The 13,312-nt window shown below is 41.4% G+C and overlaps 1 protein-coding gene across 3 annotated transcripts in view; it reads right to left on the reverse strand.

Annotated features, from left to right (window-relative positions):
• msrab (methionine sulfoxide reductase Ab) overlaps nt 1–7,087 on the reverse strand; it is a 38,230-nt gene extending 31,143 nt beyond the window's left edge. For all 3 annotated transcript variants that reach the window (XR_004019070.1, XM_030719618.1, XM_030719617.1), the window contains exon 1: nt 6,880–7,087. Coding sequence is in view for 2 of the 3 variants with exons in the window: in XM_030719618.1 (XP_030575478.1) it covers nt 6,880–7,060 (181 nt within the window). In the remaining variant the exon portion in view is untranslated. The remainder of the gene's footprint in view (nt 1–6,879) is intronic.
• Between the last annotated feature and the right edge of the window lie 6,225 nt (nt 7,088–13,312).

Genomic DNA, 13,312 nt, shown 5'->3' on the forward strand with positions numbered 1-13,312 from the left:
GTCATGTTCACGGGCACAGTCAGCTGCAATCAAAGTATATCTGTGTCTCTACTAGCAAAATATTCTCATTCCATGGGGTTGACTTGAGGAGGTGGGAGGACACTAGAAATCGTCTTCCTTTTTTCCTGTGAATTTGCATTGTTTCTATCCTCCGCTCACTCTCACCCTCTTGTCCTTTGTTTCTGACCATAGCGATAAAAAGTACTGTAGTTGCCAAATGACTGAGAGAGAGAGAAAAACTGTGAGCGTGAGAGGGAGAAGAGTGTGCGATAGAGGAGGAGGAGAAGTGGGAGGAGGAGAGATCAGCCTGCCAAAACAATAAAAGGCGTAAATAGCCAGTGAGAAGCAACAGATGAGGGTAGCAGAGAGGCAGTGAAGGATTCTTTTGGCTTTCGGACCACCATGCCTTTGGGCGCTATATAAAAAGACCAAGCACTTCATCCAAGAGAACACAGAGAAAACAAACATTCAAACAAATAAACAAACAAAAAAAAGAGAAGTAAAAACAAAGTTAGCCAAGAATATGCCGACACAGCACTGTCCAAAGAAGCCAGCTCGGAGCCAAATCTCCCCGCCCTCTCATCTCTGTCAGCTGCTCTCCATCTTCACTTCACACTCTCTTCCTCGCACCACCTTCCCATCATCCCTCACTCTCTTCTTGCTAAACACGTGCACGGCTGCCTGAATGCACGCAATCAGCCACACAATCACTTGCACACCAACCTCTGCAGTGGGTGTTTCTCCCAAGGAGCTTCTGGCAGAGGTCCAGACGGTGCCAGGCTGGCTCCTTTCACTGTGCCTAGTCCAGCACCCCCCCCGCCAGACCAGCGCCCACACCCCACTCTGCCAGAATTACCCCATCTAACACACGCAGGCACTGAGAAAGAACTGAATACCCTCACTATGCTCCCTCACTACACCAGCAAAAGAAAGAACAGAGGACGACAAAAAAACAAGCAGGGAGGGTGACTGACTGGGCTTACAAAAGAAGAAAACAGGCTGAATATGGGGGAAGGATTCATGAAAAGGATTTTTTTCCAACTTGGATGAGATATGGGCGTAATTTCTTTGCGTGCCTTTGTTTTCTTGGATATCTGAAAAGCGCTGTGCGTTCTCTACAGTACAGCAGGACTGAAGCGGAATACGTTGGCCACCTTTTGTTGCTTTTAGCATGGCGGTTGAAGGCAGCTGGACCAGAACCAAAAAAAATCGAACCCGGATACTTTGCCACTCTGCTTGAATCAAGGTTACCACCAGTCAAGGGAACAACAATCTGTCTGTTGCTTAGCGGACAATAAAGCCCAGTTTGACATGTTTTAGGGGGTATTTAGTCTTTGTTAACCTCCGGTTCTACCCGTGATCCCGTGTTTCTCACCCGTAAAACTGAAGTCCAAGCGCTGCTGCCTCCTCACAGAGACATGGGAGAGGTTCTATCCCTGGATGCCAAAACTGGTGATGGAAGGTCGATTTCCAGGCTGCTCTGTTTACTTCCTTCCAAAAATCCATTCTATCTCTTTCCTCTCTCGTCCCCTTCCCTCCCTCTTCCCTATTCCCCTTCCTAGCTTCACACAGGTTGGCAGGGAGTCAGGCACGAGTCGTCGGAGCAGGCTGATGCTTTATACTGCTGCCAACTACCCCTCTGCTGTATGGGAGGGTGGGTAGGGGCGATAAAGAGTGGGGCAAAGCAGGGGAGGGGGGGAAACAGGAAAGACTGGTGGGAGGTGGTCCATTTTTTAAAAAAATCATAAAGCGGTAAGTAATGAAAACTTTAATGTTGTGGCCTTAATACAACCAACCCAACTTGTTATTGTGATGCATACATGCATTTCAAACTGTCACTGTCCAGGGTTGGAAAAATATTGCTATTAGTGCATCAACTCCACTATTCCCTTCCTGAAAGATGGAGGCATGTCCTCTTTGGGCCTGCTGGAAAATCTAACAAAAGCTGGTCTGATGGGCAAATAACACAGCAGTATCCAAGTGGCCCAACAAAAAATACACAATTAAAGGGAACTCATGCAAAAATTAACCTTCACATTCCCCCTCTGCACAAATATGAGAGCAAATCCAACAATTTTCTATACAGCTTGTGTCACAGAGGGGTAGAGTTTACCCTACAGCGCACTAGCCAAGATACATGCTATGCTAAAGAGGGTCTCCAATTCAGTAAACTGACTGTGGGATGGAAACCAAATCACCACAATGAAAACACAGACACACACACACACACACGCACGCACGCACGCACGCACACACACTGGGATAACTCTCAAATACCAAATTTCAGGTTAAGTTCGTGCGCTGACATTCTAACATTCGAGTAATAATCAGTGAGCTGCCCATAAGCAAATCTCTTATTTATTTATCTCCTATTTGTATACCTAAGTTGCATGTTTTCTTCTTCCCCCTAAGCTCTTTCCAAAGCCAAAAAAGCAAGGGCATATAGAGAAGGAAGAGAAACAACAGAGGAGTAATACCAGAAATATATCTTCTCTATGAACCTGCTTTTAAGAGTTATAGTGAAACATGTAGCAGAGATTGATTTCAGTCAGCTGACCTCCCCCATCCTGTTTAGAAGAAATATTGGCAGTCTATCCCGCACTGACTCAAAATAATAGCTACTGTGCCCCTACCATGTAGCAATCTGCCACTGGATCATTCTCGCCAAGGTCACTGAGTACATTATAGAGACTGGAGCAAAGAAGGGAGAGAACACAGGACAACAGGACGTCTGAAGAAGAAACACAGAGCTTCTTTAAAGAGGATGGCGGGCTAGAAGCAACTTTCAAAATTAGTGATCTTCATTACAGAGAGGATGCGAGTGTGTGTACTCAAACACACACGAGGCTGGGACAGCACAGGGCATATGTGGAGACAGTTCTTGCAATTCTTAAATTACTCATGCTTAATGGCTCACACTGACAAACACAAAACTATTCCAACACACACATACACACACTTGAACAACCCCATCTAAACTGCTCCCCCATGGTGAAAGGGGAGGAACAGATTTCTGCCATGCGGCGTCTCCGAGCTGCTTCAACAGACGGAGAAGGAACTTACGACGGGCGGAGCCTTCATGCGCATAATGCCCAGATGGGCCTCTGGACACTGCGGCACCGCTTCATCCTATGCACTCACACCCAGGTCCCATAATGCACTTTGTGGATACTACTGTCTATGGTCATATCGCGCCATGATTCTGCTTAAAGGTACACTAATACCAGCCTTGCTTTCCCAAAATAATAAGATGAAAAGATGAATGAAAGAATAAGTCAAGTTGAAGTGAGAGCGGGGTGTTTGATTTATAGAATGAATTAAATTACAAATAGGTAGTAAAAAAGGTAGTAAAAATGACTTCATTCAGTGTATTGAAACTGGTAAAAGAGGAAAAAAACATGTAGTTGCTGAAACATCACATTTTCTGTGCCAGTATGGCTATAACAGAGCGGAGAACCTGAGCCAAACAGATTTGTGTTATCCTGACTATTTGTATACAATCCCACCACATATCCCAACAGGCTTTTGCTGCCACTACAGATTTTGTTGTTGACTCAAAGATTTTATTACTGTCCACAGACTAAATCACACACATACACTCAACAAGCTAAACAATAGGAGTGTGTGGGGGGGAAATCGATACAGCATAGTATCGCGATATTTTGCACGGCGATACTGTATCGATACAGGGACATCAAATATCGATATTTCATTAAATAAATTAAAATACTCTGGGAATACTTTCACCGAAAGGGCTGATCTCACGCACTACCATCCTGAGATAACATTAGCCGAGCACACTTACATTAAATCAGCTCAACCAAAAAAAAACATTCAACACTGGACAAAGCTGGCTCCTAATTCAGAGCAATCTAATGGCTCAGTCACATGAGTAAAAGTAGAACAGCAACCTTCTTGCAATGGCTGCCTGGTGATTGAATTGAATTTTTTCACATTCTGCAGCAACTTGTGGTGACTAAACGGTTGCCCAGAGCTTGAGGAGCTCACAACCATGAGGCAATTGCACAGGTTGCCTCAGAGAAGGTTTCTTTAAACAGTCTCAGTGTGACTTGGACTGACTGCAATCACTCTCAGAGAGGTTGTTGAGGGTTTGCAAATAAGGCTACATTCACATTGCAGCTGGAAGTGACCCAAATCCAATTTTTTTTGCCCTTATGTGACCTGTATCTGATCTTTTCATGACAGTCTGAACAACACAGATCCGATTTTTACAAATGCATCCGAGGCCACTTGGATATGTGGTCCTAAATCTGATACGTATCTGATCTTTTCAAATGTGACCTGTGTCTGTACAGCCAGGTCGCATTCATTCTATTCTGCGTCCTGATCCATGTTTACTTCCGCAAACACTGAGCACGCTCACTACATGTGACGTTATTGTGTCCTCTACTGCGCATGCGAGACACTTTTAGGTTGTTTGGAGTTCACACAGGAGATCACATACAAGTCGCATTTGCAAATGTGAACAACCACAGAGAAAAAAAATCGGATTTCACAAAAAATTGGAATTGAGCATTAAGACCTGCAGTGTGAACGCAGCCTTACTGTTATCTAATTTATAACTACAGACAAATCGCCAACATATTGCCGTCAGTCTGAATGAGTCTTTGTCACTGAGCACAACTCGAGGGGACTTGACTCAATTGGCTGCCAACTGGTTGTATTCTGGTTATATTCCTATAGAACAGGAATGTTGCTGAGGGCAAATTAATAGTTAAATGTGAATTTCTGCCTATGTAGATGGCAACAAAATTGTGATTTTCAACAATTCCTAACAGTTAATTGCTGTGTTATCAGGAACAGATTGCACGTAATTGCCAACTTGACCCCATTCAATTGCAGATTGATAGCAGACGTCTTATGGCAACATTTATGGCAGTGCTGACAATCTCATTTTGCAGCAAAAAAAAAAAAAAAACTGATGTGAGATAACTATCTTATTGGATAAAACAGACAACACAAAGTTGAACTAATTTGCAGTTGAGGAAAGGTGATAAATCACAATATATGTTAATGCAATACTCAGAATATTGTAAAATGTTAAAAATCATGATAATATTGTATCATGAGTGAAGTATTGTGATAATATTGTATTGTGGGGTGTCTGGTGAGTTCCACCTCTACTAAACAGTATTACAGCAAATGCATCCTAAGGTACTTGGTTCAATAAGTTCATGTCTTAAGCTGTCTTAAAAAAAAAACAAAAACAAAAAACCTCCAAACCTCGAAATTTGTCAGTTAACTGCTGGAAAACTTTAAGACAAAAATAAAGAACTTTTAGTTATATGGCTAAAATATACTTGGTCCCTATATCCATATCACCAAGCCACGATCAGATGTAAAAAGTCCAGAAAACACTGATATTTTTATTTCCACTCAATCAAAACTGTAATTTAGAGAGCAAATATCTCTGGCCAGCAACTCAACCAGATTCAACACAACAAAAATCAAGCAACAAATGCTACATTCATTTCAGTCATAGTAAAATGGCCTCTTCACTCACTGTGCCATTCTTGGAAAACTAAACAAAAAATGTAAAGAGGTACAGAGACCTCCAGAGTGGAAGAGTTGGAATATAATAAATTAAGTTCCCACAGGCAGAACTCAAATAGAGAATGGAGATAATACTGTTGGAAAAAAAGAAAGAAAGAAAAACCTATGTGAATAAGTCCTGGTGAGAATTGAAAACTGTGCCTGTGATACAGATATCAATGTGCTGGTGTTGTTCCTGCACCATCATAATTAAATCTGCTCCAACGCCATCGCTGAAACTGACAAATCAGGATGCTGTGCTGAGCTTTACGGCTCAGGTGGAGAAAAGACTGGAGCCAGAACGTCAGTGACATTGTAGCTCATCCGGCTCACAATCCATCACAATTCACGTTATTGCCCATAAAACGACAAGTATGACCTTCACCTTGAGCACGATTTGGGCGAAGACCCATTAGGTGATCAAAGTGTAAGTTTGATTAAATTCTGACCAATACTGTAGAAGGAGCAGTGATTCTCGTGAATTGTGGATGGACGGGCGGATGAACAGTGGATACCTCGGTCATTGCTGCTTCAGGTGGATGAGTTAAAAATACTGGGAGAAGTATGCCTTCACTTTATTAAAGGGTCTGTTTTAATCCAAACTATGAGCATTTCCTGACTCTAATCAAGTAATTTTCAAGGACTTGCATGTGAGACTGGATATGGACAAATTTTTAGGGTCATAATTTTAGTTAATATGAATCAATGTGTCTGTTGTGATATGTCTCAACCTTTAACATGGCTGGATTGATCTCTGAACAAAACTTCACGCACCCACGCTGTGCCAAGATGAAGTCAAGGACTTGCAAGTGAAAAGAAAGAAGAAAAAAAAAAACACCCACTTGAAAACGATTTTGTCCTTGATAACTATAATCTGCAAAATGTTGTTTTGATTTGTGCTTCCTGTGTTATTCAGCAGAATTGAACAAATTCAAACCAGTGGTCACACAGGGCATTGCTATCGCCTACCAAGAGTGGAAATTACCAGTAGGACTTCCTCAACTGACAACTAATATGACAGCTTTTTGGAAGCTGTCAAATTAATCCTTGTGTACTTCACCTACTTAATTGTATAATACAGTATACTTCAAATACTTAATATATACTTAATAATTATTTTATAACTCAGCCACAACTTCCCAGCATACTTTACTTCCTCTGCACTTGCAATTCTGAACAATGAGGCTCTTTCCTGTCACTATTATTAACACGACCTGTTCTGAGGTCACTCGCGTGGGTTGGCCCCAGATAACTGGAGCGTCAGGTGTCGCCCTGTGCCAACTGTTGTCTTTAGTTTATACAAACTTATCACGCTGCGTTATTTACCTGCCACGACCATTTTCTCCTCCCTTCCTTTCAGCGCGCGGTCTCTGCTCGGCATCTGAGTTTTATCGCTCACTGTCTCAGCCACAGTGAGCGTCAGACAAACTACAAGGAGCCAAACCATGTGTGCTTGTGTTTGGGAGAGAAACTGTGAGCTTCCCCGAGTCTTCCGGGATACCTCCATTGCGCCGCGCTGTTGCGTTACACAGCGAAAAGGGGGAGGGAGAAACGGATGGAAAGACGTCGTCGAAAACGCCATCGGTATGAATATTCATCGCGCGTGGGCAACGTCGTGCACTGCATATTAACTAGTCAAGGGGTTAATATGACTTTGGCACAAAAGCCTGCACAGCACCGTGTGCGGGAAAGAAATTAAATTTAAATAAATATCCACGGCGTCCAGCATGCAAATGAGCACTCGCCAATAATCAGTTCTCTTTCTGTAGGAGGTTCTACTGGTGGAGCAGGTTGGAATATGGATGTATGGAAGGTTATGTCCCCTTTGTGGTTCATTTTATATAAAGGAATGCGTGTTTGGGGTTAATGTAGATGAGGAACAACATTAAGAGCCCACAGTTAATATCTAACAGTTAATATCTATGGCTCTAGCCCTGCAGTGATAAATGAAATGCAAAAGAAAATGAGGGTCCAAGTTCATGCGCACGCAACTCTGACCATATGAACAATCCTAAAATATCTTAAAAGCCATACTCTGTAATGTGTTTACCCCTCACCTTACTCCAGGTTCTCTCAGTCATTTATGCTGTTTAAATCTGACACCTTTATTTTTCTTTAGAAAGTCATATGGAAAAATATGAACCAATAAATGTTTGGAGGAGGGAAGGTAAAACACTAACGGACATTTATTATGTCTTGAGACATCGTTCATGACGTTTCAATGAGTACAAAGGTGAAAGTTCCAGCCTGAAGTCTTCAAGCAAGTCATACTTATCAGTCATCTGCCGGCTCATTAGCAATGAATGCTGATGTTCTGGATTGAAAGCTGAACATGATTTCAGTTTTGTGAAACAGACGTAAGAGACAGAGACTGAGGGGTAAGGAAAAGCTGAAACCATTCATCAGCAGATAATCAGGGACAACTGATTACTTTTGAACTGTGAACTGTGGAATTTGTTGGTTTTGTCTGTTAAACTGGATACCTTCAGTTTAGGGCTGCTGGACAGACAAAAGGGAGCTCTGAATGACAAATTTCACTTTTTTCCTAGTGTGTTATATACTAAATAAAGAATTAATAACATAATAAATCATGAGGTCACCCTGGGTAGGAGTCACCAAGAATCATGGTGGCCTTTAGCATCTCTGGTTGGCACTACAAATTGCACCTTGGTTGAATGTCATTCCCTTCTCTCTCTTCCTTAAATATTTCCTATGTGATTTGCTACTGTAACCTACCAAAAAAAAAAAAAAGGGAAAGGCAAGAAACTAAACTATTACTCTAAAAAACTCAGAGTTACAAGCCCTCAACAGTCAAAAAGCAGAGTTTTACTGCAACTACAACCAGATCAGGTGATGCGGTAGTAATGACTGTGATTATTTATGTGCGGGAAGTTAAAACAGTCTTGTGCGCGCTCTGAACCAGACAATGAGAATAACAAAGAATTCAGGGCATTGTTCCTATATCCTGCAATCCAGAATAACATCACACCCTGCTGCAATCCTCTTTTCCTCTCCCTCTCCCTCTTCCTCTCTCTCTTATCTGCTGGGGAAATGAAGCTCAATCACCTGCGGAGGAGCTGAGGGCGGCACTGGGGACTTTGCAATGCAAATGCCAGGTAATTACCCGAAAGCTGGGAGAGTGGAAGCACACGGATGAAAATAGAGCAGGCAACGAGAGAGAGTGAGGGAGAAAGAGAGCGATAGAAAGAGATGAACCAAGCGCAAGGTTCACATGCCTGTTGATGCAGGATGATTGGGGTGTTTTCAGGGTGTTGTAGGGATGTAGGAAGAGGGAAGGGGAGGAAGAAGTGAAGAGAACCACAGGAATGGATTGGATCTACAGAGAGTCCATGTTGTGGCTTAATCTCCTCCTGTGTGTGTCAATCTGAATCTGCAAAAGTACACATTCACTCTTCTAACAGATTAATTTCTATATCTGTAGTGGAACCCCCCCATTTTTTTTTTTTTTTTGCAGGAGTGCAGTATACAGTTGTGCCTGCACTTGGATTTGTTTGTGCCTGAGTGCTTGTGTGGATGTAGGCATGTGTGTATGAGGGCCTGTGTAAATGACTCTGTGTGTGTTTGTGTGTGTGTGTGTGTGTGTGTGTGTGTGTGTGTGTGTGTGTGTGTGTGTGTGTGTGTGTGTGTGTGTGTGTGAGCACTTGTGTAGGTCATGTACATATATGCATGTGGAGAGTGACTGCATATGTTTGGTGTGTGACTCGTGTGCAGAAGCAGAGGATTTAGTGTGCATGCCAGCTTGCAGCTGCTTGATTGTCAGTGAGTGAGAGCAAAGAGATGTGCAGATGTGAGTAAGTATCAAAGAGATTATGAAATGACCTGGAATTAAACACTGCAGTGCTTGGTATCATTGCATGTTAAGCCTTCTCTTTGACTGGGACATTGTTGGGAAGCAGACCTACGTACCTGGTTTACATAGTTTTATTTAATAAGACAAAATGCCTATTTGCAATTTGGTACGGGACTCCAAACATCTGATTGTTTGTGTGTTTGTTGACGATATTACCGAGCAATAGTGTGACTCACAAAGAGTTTGCACCTCAACTCAATAGCTGCCTCTGATTAACATCTAAACAGAACAGGAGACAGCCAACCAGAAAACTGTTTTGGCGATTTAGTGTAATTGTGGCTTTGCTAAAGTCTCACTTCACCTAATTAGAATAATAAATCATGCCGCCTCGTTCTTTTCAAAGGGCCCTCTATCGTCTCGTCGAGGCAGGTGGGATTGTGGGATGGTGTGAAAAAACAAAGGGTTTGATTGCTCTGCTGAAACTATACAGTCAGTTAAAAGCAACATGGCGCTCTCTGGGGATTCATAGTAAAATGTAAAGCTGTATCAATTCATAGACCAGAGGGGAAAAAAATGAACTTGACAAATTTTGATTCATACGCTGGCCCATGCTTGACTTCACTTGACATAAATCACTTGGCTCATTGGAAAATGGGCCTGTTTGAATGACATGAAAGGCTGAGGCTGAGGCATGTTGCTACCTTTCTTCAGTGGTTATATATTTGAACTGCTTTCAGCAGGAAAGTAAATATGCACTCTGCGTTGACCATGTTGTATGATGTGTCTTTATAATTCAGTCAGGGTGAAAAGAAAGCACAGCAGGACATAATGAAAAAAACAGGTCTTAAAATTAATACAAACTCAAGGGGGTGCAGCACAGTGGTGTGGTGGTTAGCACCTTTGCCTCACAGCAAGAAGGTCCTTGGTTTGAATCCACCATTTGGTTGGAGCCTTTCTGTGTGGAGTTTGCATGTTTGCTTTGGGTACTCTGGCTTCCTCCCACGGTCCAAAGGCATGCAGTTGGATTAGGTTAATTGGTGTTTCTAAATTGCTCATAGGTGCGAATGGTGGTCTATCTCTCTGTTGGCCTGGCGATCTGTCCAGGGTGTACCCTGCCTCTCGCCCTATGGCAGCTGGGATTGGCTCCAGATCCCTGGTGACCCTGAAAAGGATATGCAGAAGAAAATGGATGGATGGACCTCAAATGAACTACAAAATGCAGAAGTATGTGTGTAAAAAACTAATTCAATAGCTTGTAGAACCACCTTTAGCGACTTGAAGTAATCAGTTTCTGAATGATTTTTTCAGTCTCTCACATCATTGTGGAGGAATTTTGGCCCATTCTTCTTTACACCATTGTAAGTTCTTTGACACTTGCAGGGATTTGTTTATGCACAGACTTTGAATGGGTCATTGCAGCATCTTGACTCTTTTCTTTTCAGCCATGCTGTTGGAGATTTGCTGCTGTTCCACGACCCAGTTTCAGCCAAGTTTTAGCTGTCGGACAGATGGCCTCACATTTGACTCTAGAATTCTTTGGTATGTAGAGGAGTTCAATGACTGCGAGGTGCCCAGGTCCTGTGGTTGCAAATTAAGCCGAAATCCTCACCCCTCCTTCACCGTGCTTGACAGCTGCTATGATGTGTTTGTGCTGATATTCTGTATTTGGTTTTCACCAAACATGGCACTATGCATGGTCAGACAATTTTCAAACTGAAGCCATGCTGCCATGTTCTTTTTAGAGATTAGAGGCTTTCTCCTGACCATCCTTCCAAACAAGACGTACTTGTTCAGTCTTTTTCTAACTGTACTGTTATGAACTTTGATATTTAAATGCTAACTGAGTGCTGTAGAGTCTGTGTTGCAGCTCTTGGGTTTTTCTGAATTTTTCTGACCTTGAGTTCAATTTGCTGGGACATCCACTTCTTGGAAGATTGACAGCTGTCTTGAATGTTTTCCACTTGTGCATAATCTTTCTCACTGTAGCATGATGGACTTCAAATTGTTTGGAAATGGCCATCCTAGATTGATGGGCAGCAATGATTGCTTCTCTAAGATCATTGCTGATGTCTTTGCTCCTTGGCACTGTGTTAACACACACTTGAATGCTCCAGACCAGCAAAACTGCCAAAACTTCTAGTTTTATAGAGGTAGCAATAAGGGTGTACTTAATGTTTTACACACTCGTTCTGCAGTATGACTTAATGTTTTGTTAAATAAATAATGACAGTGTAATTTAAGAACTGCTAAAGACCAGATTATTTTTTGGTGCCCTTATAAGCAAAACCTTAGAATTGAAAGACGCTGTGCTTTCTTTTTTACCATGACTGGATATCCTCATCTCTCTCTTCTTTTCTCTGATTTCAGTGAACTTTATTGGCATGAAGGTCAAAGGCAAAAGCAGTAAACCTCATTATGAAAAATCCCAGAAAGGTGATTCTGTTCATCTGGACGTAGCGTTTTCAGTGGGAAAAAACTGTCCTGTCTGAAGCTTTTCTTACCTGCACGACTGAGTTTGCATCAACTCATTATAAAATGTCAATTACTAATGTTATCTGTGCAGGTGATAAAAGAACTCATTGCTCATCGATTTTTAAATTATTGTAAAATTTTGTCAAAATGTCACGAGAAAGTAAGACATGTTCATCACTGTGATGTTGTCAAATATCTTGACCAAAACAAAACCCCAAGATATTCAGATTGCTTCTGTGCACAGAAGACAGAAAAAAAAAGAAAAATATTCATATTTTTTGGAGCCTGAACCATTTATTATTCCTACTATTACTTGCCTTTGGTTAAACACTCACTCACAGCTCATGCAATTACCAAAATACTTTTTTAAAATTTTGATTTAATAATAATTTCAGCTTCACTAACAGGTGTCTTATCCTTTAATCAATATAAGAGTATACCGCATGGGAGCATAACAAAAATGTAGAAGCCAAGAAGTATTGCCAATGAATAATAAAATACTGCTTTCTTATTCATAAGTGTTCTCAGTCTTGACAGATAAAAGTGAATTTTTGTGGAGTGTGTTCTGTCAGCTCAGAAAACAACTACGAGAACTTTCCACAGTGAAGGAGAAAGTGCATCTCTGTCTAAACTCTCCCTGTTCAACAGTGATTACAAACTGTACGCACTCTTTCTTTTTTTGGGGGTTGCTTTTCTTTCCCTCTCATTTGACAGTCACTATTCTGTAAACTCGGTCAGGATGTGCCTGTGCTTCTGAGAGATAGTCTGCCAATTTGTAGCCTCTCTTTAGAGTCATCTAGCATATCATTTTATTGAGAGTTTTGCATTTGTTTTTTCAGTGGTTCAAATAATTAGATTTAATTTGCTCAGTGATTTTTAGTTCATTGTAAAACATTTGTAGTCTAAGCCGTGCTTATGTTGTAAATCTGGAGCGCTCCTGCAACTAAATACGCTATGGAGTATTAAAGGGATTGTTAAGGCCTAGATTTTATATTTAATAGCTCCTTCTCAAGTGATCATAAGCGGGTGCAGAAGCTCTCATCTTATTCGGGACTTTTTCTTAAAAACCCACCTGCACTCATCAGATTGTTCTATATTGATCTCTTGATTTATTTATTTATTTTTTTGTCCCTTCAATAAAATCTAATGAATGTGTTGAGGGCTGTTGTGCTGTTGTGGACCAGGGCAGAACCAAAGGGTGGCTAGAAAAGGGGCGCGCATATACTCACAGAGCTGGGGTGACTTTCAGTAACTATTCTTTTTCTTGCAGAACTTTTTTTTGTACATGTACATTTTAAAAATGCAACAACCCTACTAACTATCTTATGAGATTTACCAGCATTTAAAAATGAATAATTTTAACAACCATTACAGATTTTTTTTTGTTCGTTTGTTTTGTTTTTGTTTGTGCTTTATAAATTAAGGGTTATGTGCAAAAATGTGTTATGAGTGACCAAAAAACAGTCACTAATTTTC

The sequence above is a fragment of the Archocentrus centrarchus genome, chromosome 22 (assembly GCF_007364275.1).
Source record: "Archocentrus centrarchus isolate MPI-CPG fArcCen1 chromosome 22, fArcCen1, whole genome shotgun sequence".
Lineage (NCBI taxonomy): Eukaryota > Metazoa > Chordata > Actinopteri > Cichliformes > Cichlidae > Archocentrus > Archocentrus centrarchus.